General features: G+C 49.4%; 1 protein-coding gene across 13 annotated transcripts in view; it reads left to right on the top strand.

Moving 5' to 3' along the window:
* Positions 1-12,521, top strand: part of GRAMD1B (GRAM domain containing 1B) — a 102,865-nt gene that overhangs the window by 66,305 nt on the left and 24,039 nt on the right. For 5 of the 13 annotated variants that reach the window (XM_068171915.1, XM_068171914.1, XM_068171925.1 and 2 more), the window contains 3 exons: positions 694-714; positions 7,033-7,053; positions 8,071-8,094. The exons of 2 other annotated variants lie outside the window; for them this stretch is intronic. In XM_068171915.1, coding sequence (XP_068028016.1) covers positions 694-714; positions 7,033-7,053; positions 8,071-8,094 — 66 coding nt within the window. The remainder of the gene's footprint in view (positions 1-693; positions 715-7,032; positions 7,054-8,070; positions 8,095-12,521) is intronic. 6 more of the 13 variants (XM_068171916.1, XM_068171920.1, XM_068171917.1 and 3 more) reach the window with 3 other exon arrangements.

The raw sequence follows: 12,521 nt of genomic DNA, 5'->3' as shown, positions 1-12,521 counted from the left end.
ATGTTTCAGCCTGAGTAATTTCACAGGCAGAACTCTGATGGCTTGTATGAAGTGAATTGTTAGATCTTTGCCTGATTTATTGCTGGATTGTGTCACAGACTAGAAATCTTCATCCCCTCCCCTTCGTGGCCACTCGGCAGAGGGAACAGGACTCAGTGGCCCAAATTCTGACCTCTCACCACTGTGGGGGGAGTCTGTGAGTTCAAAAGAGGGGCGAAAAGGGTTTTTCAAGCTGAATCATTGGCGTTCTGAGGTTGCCCTTGAGGTCAGCCTGGCTTCCTGTGCACGCAGTGACCTACAAACCCCGTCCCAGCGCTGGGTGACACCCTCAGCACGGGGTTGCCAGCACCGTGTTCCCAAAAGGGAGCCATGGCATGGGAGGAGGATGCAGGGCACGCTGTGCTCGGAGCCACACAGGGGATGCTCACAAGGAAATGGGCTCCTTGGGAAGGGGAACCACAGAGAGGAGTTGCATCGTCCTGGCCCTCAAAATTGAGGTCATGGGAGTGAGATTTTTACCAGCACGATGACTGCTAAAGCTGAACTTTGATTCCTGGTGCTTTCCACAAGGAAGAGGGGGTACAGTGCTCTCTGTTGGGTGTGTGGGTTTTCCTTCTCTTGATCTGCGAGGTAATTTTTCTTCTTTCCCTAATTATTCTCTTTTCATTCCTGCATGCTTTCTCTCCGATTAAGTCACACAAGCGCCTCTCCAAAGTAAGCCTTCTTTTTTCTCTCCTGTCCCCCACTGTAGAGCTGTCTCACCACTCAGGAACCCTCCCTGTGGTGCTGAGTGCTGACCCCAGTCAGGCATTCTCCTGCTGTGGCTGTGAGAATGTCAGCAAGAGCTCAGCCCCGTGCCTGTAGCTGGAAGCTGGGTTCACTTACATCACTGGCATCTCGCTGATACTTGCTCACACAGACTGAGAATTGGCCTGTTCATCACACCCCTGCAGCTGCTTCCAAATCATTTCAGCCTTTAAGTTCTGCTTTCCCCTCTCCCTTGAAGTGAGCTGCTGTCTTTGCCAGGGAGAAATCCTCTGGAGCTGAACAGAACCACGATCCCTTTTCTTTCCTTCTTCCTCCACGATTTCAGAAATGAGAGTTGTTCTCCATGACTTCTTCCCTGCTTTTCATGATAAATAGCATTTTTGTGGCCAGTGATCTCAGCTTGCTGCCCTTGCAGGCTCTGCTGTGTGATGCAAATATTAAAGATCAGTGATTTCAAGTGAACCCAGCTTGAACCTGGTAGAGCAGACCTGTCCCAAATGAATTGTGAGAATTCATGGGCTCGCTCTGAGAGGTGATAAGTGGAAGATCCCTCTGTGGGTGCTTGAATTGGAGATAAGATCATTTGGGATTTGATCTCCCACCTCTGTGCTGCCCTCAGAAGAGTGGAAAAATCAAAAGCGCAGGTGGGATGTTGTTGGAGAAAGTGCCAGGCTGTTGCATTTCCACTTCATGAAAGCAGAATGGTTTGGATGGCTTCACAAAAATCCACAAAATCCTTGTCTTGGCCTTTCCCCAGTGGATGCCTCAGTTTTCCTTCTAGGCAAGTTCTCAGAGAGCAATTCTGGCTCACTGTCTTCCCTTGGTCGTGGTCCTTGTGACCAGCCTGACCTTGCATGACTTGCTGGTGTCTGCTGGGAGCTTCTGGACGTCTTTTTTTTTAGACAGCTTGTCTTGTGCTTGGTATCGGTAGCTGGGATAAGTGAGGGGAGCACTGTGGGACTGAAGTCTCAAGGTGAGGTGTGAAAGAAGTGCTGTGGAAGGTCTGGAGTAGCAGGGTCCTGACAGGATTGCTGGTGAGTAGAGGCGTGTGGGCCAGGACAGGCTGGGGTGAGCTGGAGGTGCAGAGGGTTTTAGGAGAGGGATTGGTGGGAAGAAGCCTGGAACAGAGGGATGTGTGTGTAAAATGGGTGTGCAGCACTGCTCTGAGGTGCCTGCAGCCAGCCCCTGCTTCTCTGAGAGGGAAAAACCCAAGCACTGAGAGGCAGCTGGAGAAACTGGAGGGAAGTGGAGCCCAGATGAGTTCAGAGGGAAGGGGATCCCAGGCAGGAGCCCCAGCAGCCTGTCAGAGCCTCCTGCCCTGCTCACACAGAATATTCTGAGTTGGATCCACGAGGATCACCGAGTGTGCAGCCTGGAGCTCTGTTCTGTGCTCCACAAGCTGCTTCTTCTGGCACAAATGCAGAATTTTCAGGCATTAAACCCCCTGCTTCCCCCCACCCAGACAATTCTGTTGTCTGCTCATACAGGGAGAGGTTAGGAACAAAAAACTCGAGGGCAAAGATTCTAAACTCTCCTTTCTCAGCCTCTTCTCCTCTCCCCACCCATGTCCTGCAGGAAGAATGGTTTGCTTTCCCAGCCGGTCTGGCTAAGGAGGTGGAACAGCTTGAGCCCATGAGTTTGCTGCTGTGTTGGTACAATTGCTGACAGATCTGCTTCAGCTCCCTGCCCTCTTTTGTCCGTGCTGTTCTGTCGTGCTGCAGCGCTGCCGTCAGAGGGAGTGCTCCACCAGGAGTTTTAACCACTGGAATTGTCATAGGGAGTGCTCCACCAGGAGTTATAACCACTGGAATTGTCATAGGGAGTGCTCCACCAGGAGTTATAACCACTGGAATTGTCATAGAGAGTACTCCACCAGGAGTTATAACCACTGGAATTGTCATAGGGAGTACTCCACCAGGAGTTATAACCACTGGAATTGTCATAGAGAGTGCTCCACCAGGAGTTTTAAGCACTGGAATTGTCATAGGGAGTGCTCCACCAGGAGTTATAACCACTGGAATTGTCATAGGGAGTGCTCCACCAGGAGTTTTAAGCACTGGAGTGCTCCACCAGGAGTTATAACCACTGGAATTGTCATAGGGAGTGCTCCACCAGGAGTTTTAACCACTGGAATTGTCATAGAGAGTGCTCCACCAGGAGTTTTAAGCACTGCAGTTGTCACAGGGAGTGCTCCACCAGGGGTTTTTAAGCACTGGAGTGCTTCACCAGGGTTTTTAAGCACTGGAGTTGTCACAGGGAGTGTTCCACCAGGGGTTTTTAAGCACTGGAGTGCTCCAGCAGGGGTTTTAATCACTGGAATTGTCATAGGGAGTGCTCCACCAGGAGTTTTTAAGCAGTGGAGTTGTGACAGGGAGTGCTCCACCAGGAGTTTTTAAGCAGTGGAGTTGTGACAGGGAGTGCTCCACCAGGAGTTTTAAGCACTGGAGTGCTTCACCAGCGTTTTTAAGCACTGGAGTTGTCACAGGGAGTGTTCCACCAGGGGTTTTTAAGCACTGGAGTGCTCCAGCAGGAGTTTTAAGCACTGGAATTGTCACAGGGAGTGCTCCACCAGGGTTTTTAAGCACTGGAGTTGCATCCTGAGGGATTCTTTCCCAGAGCTCTCTTTGCCACCCTGAACCCACCACTGTGCCACAGACCAAGGTCTGACTCAGCCTTAGGCTTTTCTGGGACAGCTTTCCAAACTCGGGAGAAGCCCATCTTTCTGCTGGTAACCAACAATGAAATATGTATTTTTTGACTATTTTGCTCTTGGCCAAGGATAAAAGTGGTTTCCTTCAGATCCTTCCCAATGCCTGTAGCTAATGGTGAATGCTGAGGATTAATATTAAGTTGGGGGGAAATATGAATTTTGGTGCATTCCTGGGGGCAGTAGAACAGTTCAGGTCGGGAGGGATCTCAGGAGGTCTCTCACCCAAGCCCTGCTCAAAGCAGGGTTAAACCTGCTTGGTCTAAACCCTTGTCCAGCCACATTTTGCAGCCCTCCAAGGCTGGAGATCCCCCAGCCTGGCCAGGCCCCTGCTCCAGTGCTTAACCACTCTTGTGAACAGGCTTTTTCCTCCTCTCCAAATAGATTTTCCCCTGCTGCAGCTTATGACTGTTGCACTTTGTCCTTCCAGTGTGCCACGATGAGAAGAGTTTGGCTGTGTCTTCTCATCCACCCCTCCCACTGGGTGGGACAAAGCCCCTTTAGGTAGTAGGGAATGAAATTCTGATCCTTTGGGGCTGGGGTGAGGGTTTGGGGGATAAATTCCATCAATTTCCTGGAGTTATGGCCACTTGCAAGCTGGGTGGGCAGCCTAGCTGTTGCAAGTGCACAGATGAGGAGAGAGGGCTCCGGAGTCTGTTCTGAGCTCTGGTTCTGTGCCTCTGCATGCCCAGGTGTGAAAGGGATTTAGGGATGCTCCTAGAGCTCTGCGGCATGCCATTCACTTGGCAAAAGGGTTCTGTTCCCCTGGGAGCAGCAGGGGGTGAGCTGGGATGCTGCTGGCAGTGATGCTGAGAGGTAGAAGCTCTGTTTGGAGCTGTCAGGGTGAGGTTTGGTGTGGGACCCGTGTGCCCTGCAGAGCTGTAGCCTTTCCCAGCAGTGCACGCAGGTGTCAGGTCACTAAACCGTGACTGTTTAGAGGCAACAATTCAAGGCTTAGAGCAAATATTCCATTTTTCACATTCCTCCAAAGCTCTTCCTGGTTACAGCCCCCTTGTAACCACGAGCTCTGCTCTGTGCTCCTGTAGCATCATCTCTGCACACCTGTCCCATCTTCTCCCTGTCTGTGTGCAACCCCCTCCTTCTGTTACTTATTTATTTTCTCTTTTCAGTTCTAATGCTTATGGTTTCTTTTTCCAGTATGACAGACTTAACCTGCTCAAAGTAAGAATATGTTTTTCCTTTTTCTTTCTTTTTTCCTCCCCCTCTTCATTTTACTGTCTCTTGATTTTCACAGTTTGCATCTCCCTCTCAGTGAGTTAAAAAAAAAACAAACAAATGATAAATTAGAAGGAGATTTAAAGGCTGAAGTTGTTTGGATTTTGGACAAGTTTGTTGAACTTGGTGGAGGCAAAAGCTGAGGTTTGAGCTTTGGCATAATTAAGGATGTTGGTAAAATGATGGACCTCAGTATAATTACAGATGTCAGTATAATTTCTTTGCGTGGAAGAGCTTAAAGAAGAACCTGCAGAGCTCCTTTATAGAGGACCCTTGATTCAGGGAAATTCAAATGTGAGGAGGGGAAAAAAATAGTTCGTGCAATGAATGCAGGAGGGGGGACTGAAATCCTGTTGGGCTGTGCTGACACCACAGCACGGGCACCCTGATTTAGAAGGCAGAGTGACAGCAGTGCCTCTGTTGTGTGTGTGCCAATTATAGTTTGATTATGAGCTTTTTTCCCCAGGAATTTCTGAGTTACGCCTTTTGCTCATTAAGGCAGACAGATGGCAAAACAAATCTGCAGGAAAATCACTCCGTCTCAGGCCCTGTGCTCCTGAGGACAAGGTGCTGTGTGCATGGCTCAGATTAATTACCCTGGTTCTTTTTTTAGTCTAGTCTGGGTTGCATAAGGCTTTTTTGCACGTCCTACTTGCAGAGAGGGATTGACTTCCACCCAGTCCTTTATGAATGGATCAGGTATGGCCAAGTATGGAAAAGAGTGGGAAGTAAGAGGAAATTCCTCTGGTTGGAGGAATGAGTATGGGGTATGAGCCGTGCTCTGTGTTCAGTCCCCAGCTGATCTCCTTTCCCCAGGATTTGGGGAAAAAGGGGGTGCTCCTCTTTTTCATGTCAAATTTTTGTATTTTAGCCTGTGTACTGTATTACTGTGGGGCTCTTCACGAGAGACTGGGAGCTCTGCAATGGATCCTTCAGAAATGTTGGCTCCAAGAGTGGGATCCAGTGAGGTTTTGTGGCTGGAGTGGCTCACAGGGAGCTTGGAGCAGGAAGATTCAGGGGTGGGACCCCAGCAGCCCCTGTGTCTTCACAGAAATCTGTTCCAATCTGACCTCATTAACTTCTCCTTCCCTGTGGCAGAACACCCTGTGTGCCCTTGGTGGGCAGGCAGTGTCTGTGTCCCTGTGAATATTCCAGGGAATTCCCAGTGAAATTCCTGAAGCCTCTGTGGCGAGGCACAGCACAGAATGTTTCCCTTCCTATTCCAAACTGCCTGCAAAGCCTGGAAAATTCTCCAAGGTCAGAAGCAAGATGGCTTCAGAGGAGGAAAGGCAGTGAAATATTGCTTCTGTCCTTGTGTGTTATCCTCAGCTCCCACTGAAGTGTTTGGGAGAGGGGACAGCACAGCTGGAGCTGCCCACCCTCGGTGGGAAAGGCTCTGGTGCCCCCAGGCTTCACTGCCATGAGGGAAATCCCACCAAAAAGGGGGGATCCTGTGTGTGCTGGCAGCTCTGGATAGAGGAGCTGAGTGTCCTGCCGTTGGAAAGCCAGCCTGGCTGCAGTGGGGAGCTCATTTCTTCCTCTCCCTGCAGATAAATCTCACCCGCAGCTGAAAATTGCCGAGTGCCCCAAGCTGAGCCAGCTCTTTTGTGTGCTCCAATGTGACATGTGGCCTGTCCTCTCCAACCATCTGAAATGCCATGATAAGGATGGGAAATAAAAAAAAAAATCACGTGTGCAGATGATGCAAAACACCGTGAGCTGAAATGCTGAAAAAAAAAAAAAACCCAGCCTTTTTTTTTTTCCTTGCCTAGCTTCTCTAGCGATTTTCTACAGCACTGTTCCTGGCTCTGTGTGTGTGTGTGTGTCTCTTTTAAAATTCAAAATACCCGCGGGACATTTGCTTTTTGTGAGCAAAGCTGTGTCCCTGCTTCGAGGGCTGTTCAGGGCAATGTGGGTGTTACCACCTGGAAGAATGAAGCCCCTAAAGAGGTGGCTGGCAGTGATGATGTGATGATGATGATGATGATGTGATGATGATGAGCTCCTGTGTTGCTGGCTGGCACTGCTGGTCTGCAGACAAGGTGACAGCATGTCTGTGTGTTTGTGCATGTGGACATGCACACCTTGGCCTGACCTGTTTCCTGTTCCAGACTCCTGCTGCTGGATTTGTCCCTTGCTCCTGTACCTGGGGATAACTGTGCTAGACCACACTGTGAAACCCATTGAAATCTTCTGTTTAATCCCACTTTCACTTCACTAATGACCCAAACCAGATTGGACCTGCTTTCTCTGTCCCTCTTTCTTTTTGATCCTAAGATCTCTGTGCTAACTAATGCTTCTCTTTTATTTTGTCCTTACAGAAAAGCCAGAGTTGGTATAATGTAAGTACTCCCGTTTCTCTTGTCCCTGGGTGGCTGTGGGCTGGGTGGGGGGAAGGTGCAAAGGGGCTTTGCAGTGGCACTGGGGCACTCTGACCATTTCCAGAAGGAGGAGCTGGAAATGGCTCAGCACTGGCAAAGGAGGGCTGGCATCCTGAGGAAGGGGATGCCAGAGACAGAGAGCAGAAGCTTTGTCCTTTTGGTCACTCTCGTGATGCTGCCCACATCCTGCACCTCTGGTGTCTCAGCACAGGGGCCGGGATGTGGTGACAAGTGGTGACACGTGGTGACAAACAGAGCTGCCGCCCTGCAAACCCTTTGCATCTCTCAGGGCGGTGTGGGGACCATAGAGGAATTATTTTCTACCAACCCCAGAGAAACACCAACCACCCTTTGCTTCTGCCTTGGTGTTTTCTCATTCTGCCGGCACGAGGGGCCCTGCTCTGGGCACAAAGTCGGCGTCGCCTTTGCACGGTCGGGCCCCAACCCTCGAGGCTCTGAAGTAGCCATAGGCAATTGCAGCAGCCATCCATGGTCAGCCACAATTCCTGCCCTCCTGCAGCCATCCACAGCAGGATGGGGGCCAGCAGAACGTGGGATTTTGGCTGAAACAGCGAGGTGAGGTTTGACAGAGGGGAGAGGCAGAGTTAGGAACCTGCTGGGTGTGAACAGCACGGGCAGGAAGAGACCCCAGAGGCAGAGAGGGACAGAGGCAGTGAATAGAAGAATAAGAGTGTTTTCTTTTAAGAATAAAATACAAACCAAGGTGGGCCAAACTGGTGGAGAAGTGGCAGATAAGGACTGTGAGCAGATGCCCCGGTCTGACCTGGCTGCTGCCAAACCCTGACTGTCACCAGGCTAGAGGTGACTTTGGCTCTTACTGCTTCTGCCTGTAGCTGCTGAGCTCCACTCCCTGCTGCATGATGCTTTGCTGTGCTCTGCTTCTGTGGGTCTCTTGTGTATTCATGTCCTCTCTATCTTATCTTTCTGTTCTCTTGTTTTTCCTCCATATATTTTCAGCATGAGAGACAGTACATCCGGAGAGTAAGCACTGGCTGCATTTTTTTGTGGTTTTCCCCACCCCACCCCATTATTTTCCTTTGTAAACAAAACAAAACAAACCCATTTTCTAGTTAGCAGAGACATTCTGGCCAGATAACAGCAGCAGTGTGAAAATATGGATGAGCCACAGACTCCAGGAAGTCAGTCAGTCCTACTTGGCAGTGTTATTTCCATTAAAAATTTGCTAATGCATCTCCCTGATAGAGTTTCCCTTCTCTGCCAGCTCCTTCCAGGCAGGATTTTTCTGCCATTTGGACCATTCTGGTTCCTCCATTCCTCTCCCCTCTGAGGGCAGCTCTAGAAATGGATCAGTGGAATCTGCCTCTGCATGAAACCTCACCATTTCCTTTGCTCACTTTCCCCCACTCTCATTTGACACAAACCCCACCGTGCCCAGAGCAAACACCCTCCACACTGTTCTGTGTGCCAGCTCAGCAGCCCTGGGTGCTAGGCACTGTGCAAACCCAACCCAAAAAATAATCCCTAAAAGAGCACCCGGGCCTCAAAGATCTGCAGGGCATCACCAGTTTTCTTCATTTTTTTGCTGCTTTTAACTGGTCTTTTTGTCTCTGGAACTCTGCATTCCTCTTTGCCACTTGGAACCCTCCCTTTCCCCTCTCCTGGATTCCTTTTTCTCTATTTTTTCATTTTTTTCCTTAAGATGCCACCAGCTTCTCCTGCCTTGTGTGTCCTCCTGTTGATCCCACCAGTGCTTTTTTGGGATTGCCATCCCTGCCCTGTGGAGAAGTGGGAGGAAAGGGGAGAAGTGAGGTCATGGGTTGGTTTGACAGAGCTGCCCCTCTCTCTGGTTGTGCTTTCTCTGCTTGGCTTTGCAGAGGACAAATGCAAACTGGTGCAGGTGCACGGTGAGATAGAGAAGAGAACCCCAGTTTGGGAATAAATGCACTCAGAGTTTTGGGGTTTGCTTTGAGGTCTTGTCCTCGTGGTGGAAGAGCAGAAAGTCACTGGAAGGAAAAGTGCCTGAGGTGCTTCTCATGCCTTTAGTGAGGAACTGTGTACATGGAGACTTTGGTTTGGAAATATTGTGGTTTGTAGGGGGAAAAAAAATCTGTTGGTCGCTTGTGGTTTAACCATCAGGAGTGTCTGCTTTGGGTTGTGTGTCTGCATGGTGAATTATTGTTAATTCATTTATTATTTTAAAAAGAATTCAAAAAAATAGACCTCAGGCCTTAAAGCTAAACTTCCTTTGTAGTTTTGTTTGCTGAAACAGAGATGTGCCTTACTCTGCACCCCTGAGGTGCTCTGAGAGGTGGGAAATTGTTGTTTTGCTTCCCTGAGGACACCAAGGAGGAGCTGCTCTGTCTGTGGGGGTGTCAATAACTCCACACTTGGGAGAAGACACTTGTCACCCAGCAGATGTCATTAAAATGAGAGACAAACTGGAGATATTTTTCTGCCAAGGATAAAATCTCTCTCCTTCTCTCCTTTTCTTTGGGTTTTGGGCAAAGGGCCCCATTCCTTACCATGGAGATCTCTCATTTCTGTGTCCCTGAGCCTGACATTCTGAGCCTGGCAAATCTGCCATGGTTTTCCTGCCTTGTTCTGCCTCACTTGGGCTGTGAATCCTTCTACTTCCCTATTCCCAAATTAGGGTGTGTGTCTCATTATTCTGCTGCTCTACAGCAAGTCTTGCTTCTTAAATTCTTAAATTCTTAAATTCTTAAATTGACACCAGGGAAGAGGTGAGATTTAAATCCATGATGTTTTCACTTCAGCATTTACATCCCAAGGTCTGCCTTGCTCTGTATTCCTTTATTTTTATCTATCACATGCCTGAATATTTTTCTTCTTCCTTTAACTGACCTGAGCAGTGAAAAGACACCAATTGTCTCTTTCAGCTGTTCGTAAATATTAGAATATCAGAAATATTTGCTGTCCCAGTCAGCGTGGGCAGGTCAATAGGAGCCCAGTCCTTCCCACCTGTGTTTGGGAGAGCAAAGTCTGCACTGAGGATTGCAGGGAGTGGCACAGGAGCCCTGCTCCTGCAGCTCTGCCAACAAATTTGTGCACACAGGGCAGCCCTCAGCCTGGCAGGAGCTCAGAGTCTCAAAAATAACCCCAAAATTCCAGTGGGGAGGCAGGTAAAGGGGAGAGGCCAGAGTTTTCCTCTGGGGAAATGCAGGGGAAGCCTGTGCAGGAGGAGCTGGCTGAGGATCTGTCGTGGATTGTGATGCTGCAAAGGGCCTTTGTGGGGAACTCAGAGCAGCTCTTGAGCTTCTGAAGAATACCCAGACATCACAAGACTGATCAGAAATCAGCCCTGGCTGGTCTCAGAGTGCTGTGTCTGCTCTTGGATGCCACAGTGGAGGGGAAACTCAGCCGCTGAAAGTGTAAAACATTCCCTATAAAGGCAGAGGGGAATTGTGCCTCATTTCAGGGAGAACATCAGGAACACCTTTCCCAGGGGTGGCAGGTGAGCCTCCCTCAGCAGCAGCAATCATGGGAACGGAGTTTAATGCAAAAATCCAGGGCTGATGAGCGAGCAAGGTGTTGAAGAGCCCTTTTCTCTGTAAATCAGCACAATCAACTTTTAACTCCCAGTAACCATTTCATAATGGTTAACTCCCAGTAATGACTTCATCAAATTATTTCTGGAGCGATGTTCAGCTCCCTGCCTTTCAGGTACTTTTCATCCTGTCAGATTTTCCCCTTTTCTCTGTAAATCAACACAATCATCTTTTAACTCCCAGTAACCATTTCATCAGATTATTTCTGGAGCAATGTTTAACTCCCTGCCTTTCAAGTACTTTTCACCCTGTCAGGTTTTCCATGACTTTCAGCGTGTGGATTACCAGTTGCTGGGTTGTAGAGGCACTAAATTAGCAGTAAACATTGAGTGCAAGCTTGTGTGATGATGAACTCAGACCCATTTTCCAGCCCAGATCCCAGTGATTACTTTGAAGCGCCTTCCTCTGCTTTTCATTCACTTTTAAAAGGAGAAAAAGGAAGAAGATGGAAAATCTGAGCAACCGGAATGGGTTTAGAGGAGGTGCTGTTGGACAGGTGGCCACTTTGTTTGCTGGTATTTCACACCAGCCCTGCTGTCAGTGGGGTCTAAACTCTCCCACACAAGCAGGAAACGTGCTCTGTTTATTCCAGTAGTTTCTCAGAAGCAGTGTAAATCGCAGAAGTCCATCAGTCATGAAAATTGGATGAGCTTTTCCTTCCCCCTCTCCTCTGTGCCTTGTGCCATCTCTGCTCCCTGTTTTCTGTGCTGTCCAAGACTCAGCATTCCTCAGGTTTCTTGTTCTCTGTCCTGTCCCTTTCCCCAGCAGTGTTTGCTGCAAGTTTCCCATGGAGGATTTGTTTGTGTGGAACGGGGATGCCACCACGGGGGATGTCACCACGGGGGGATGCCACCACGGGGAGTGACCCTTGTGTCCCCATTTCCCCAGGGAGCAGTTCCCTCACCTCGGCACTGCCATCCTGTCCCATCCCTGTGTTTGCAGTGGAGTTAATGTTTGCTGCCTCCAGCTCCAGGTCAGCTCTTCCCATCACTGCTGGCACCACCTCTGCAAACACAGGTGGCTGGGGGTGGTTGTTTTTTTTTTTTTAATTCAGTCCCATTTGGAGTTTCCAGCCAAGAGGGCCATTCAGTAAAGCAGTGCAGGTGGCTGTAATGCCAAATGTTTGTCCTTCACAGGCTACAGAATGTTATTTTTTAAATCATTCCCTCATCTTGGGGTGCAGACTGCTGCAGTGCTGAATGGAGACACCTCTGTGCCCCAGTGATTTTGGGGTGCAGCTGAGCAGACAGAGCTTGTCAGTGAGCAAACTGCTGCCCTGGCCTGGAGCAGAGCAGAGCCTCTGCAGGGGCTGGCTTGGCTGCTTGGTGCTTTTTGAGATCTGTGTGCCCAGTTCTGGAAGAATGAGGGGTTTATTTCAGTGTTTGCTCGCAGCTGAGCAGATCTGGTGCCCTGCTGTGGGCATTTCCCTGGGCACTTCTGCACCTGGGCAGGGAGCTGGAGAGGCTGAGACTCAGGGCAGAGGGGCACAGGGAGTGCCAGCACCCCAGGAAATCTGGACCTGCAGGGAGTTCATTCAGCCCTTCATTTGCAAAGTGAGCTGACTAGTGAATGAATCCTAGAAAATCCTATTTTTTGGGGGAGAAGAGTGGACTCAGAGATGCACCCAGGAGTGGTGCACCCCTCAGATTTCTGCCTGTGTGGGCCTCCCATGGCTGGTTCCTCCCAGCCACAAACTTTATTTTTATCTATCACATGCCTGAATATTTTTCTTCTTCCTTTAACTGACCTGAGCAGTGAAAAGACACAGAATCACAGAATGACCAGGTTGGAAGAGACCTTCAGGATCATCCAGTCCAACCCAGCCCCAACCCCTCAACCAAACCCCAGCACCCAGTGCCACATCCAGGCTTGTTTTAAACA

Source organism: Anomalospiza imberbis, chromosome 24 (genome assembly GCF_031753505.1).
Source record: "Anomalospiza imberbis isolate Cuckoo-Finch-1a 21T00152 chromosome 24, ASM3175350v1, whole genome shotgun sequence".
Lineage (NCBI taxonomy): Eukaryota > Metazoa > Chordata > Aves > Passeriformes > Viduidae > Anomalospiza > Anomalospiza imberbis.
This window is presented reverse-complemented; position numbering and strand designations above follow the sequence as displayed.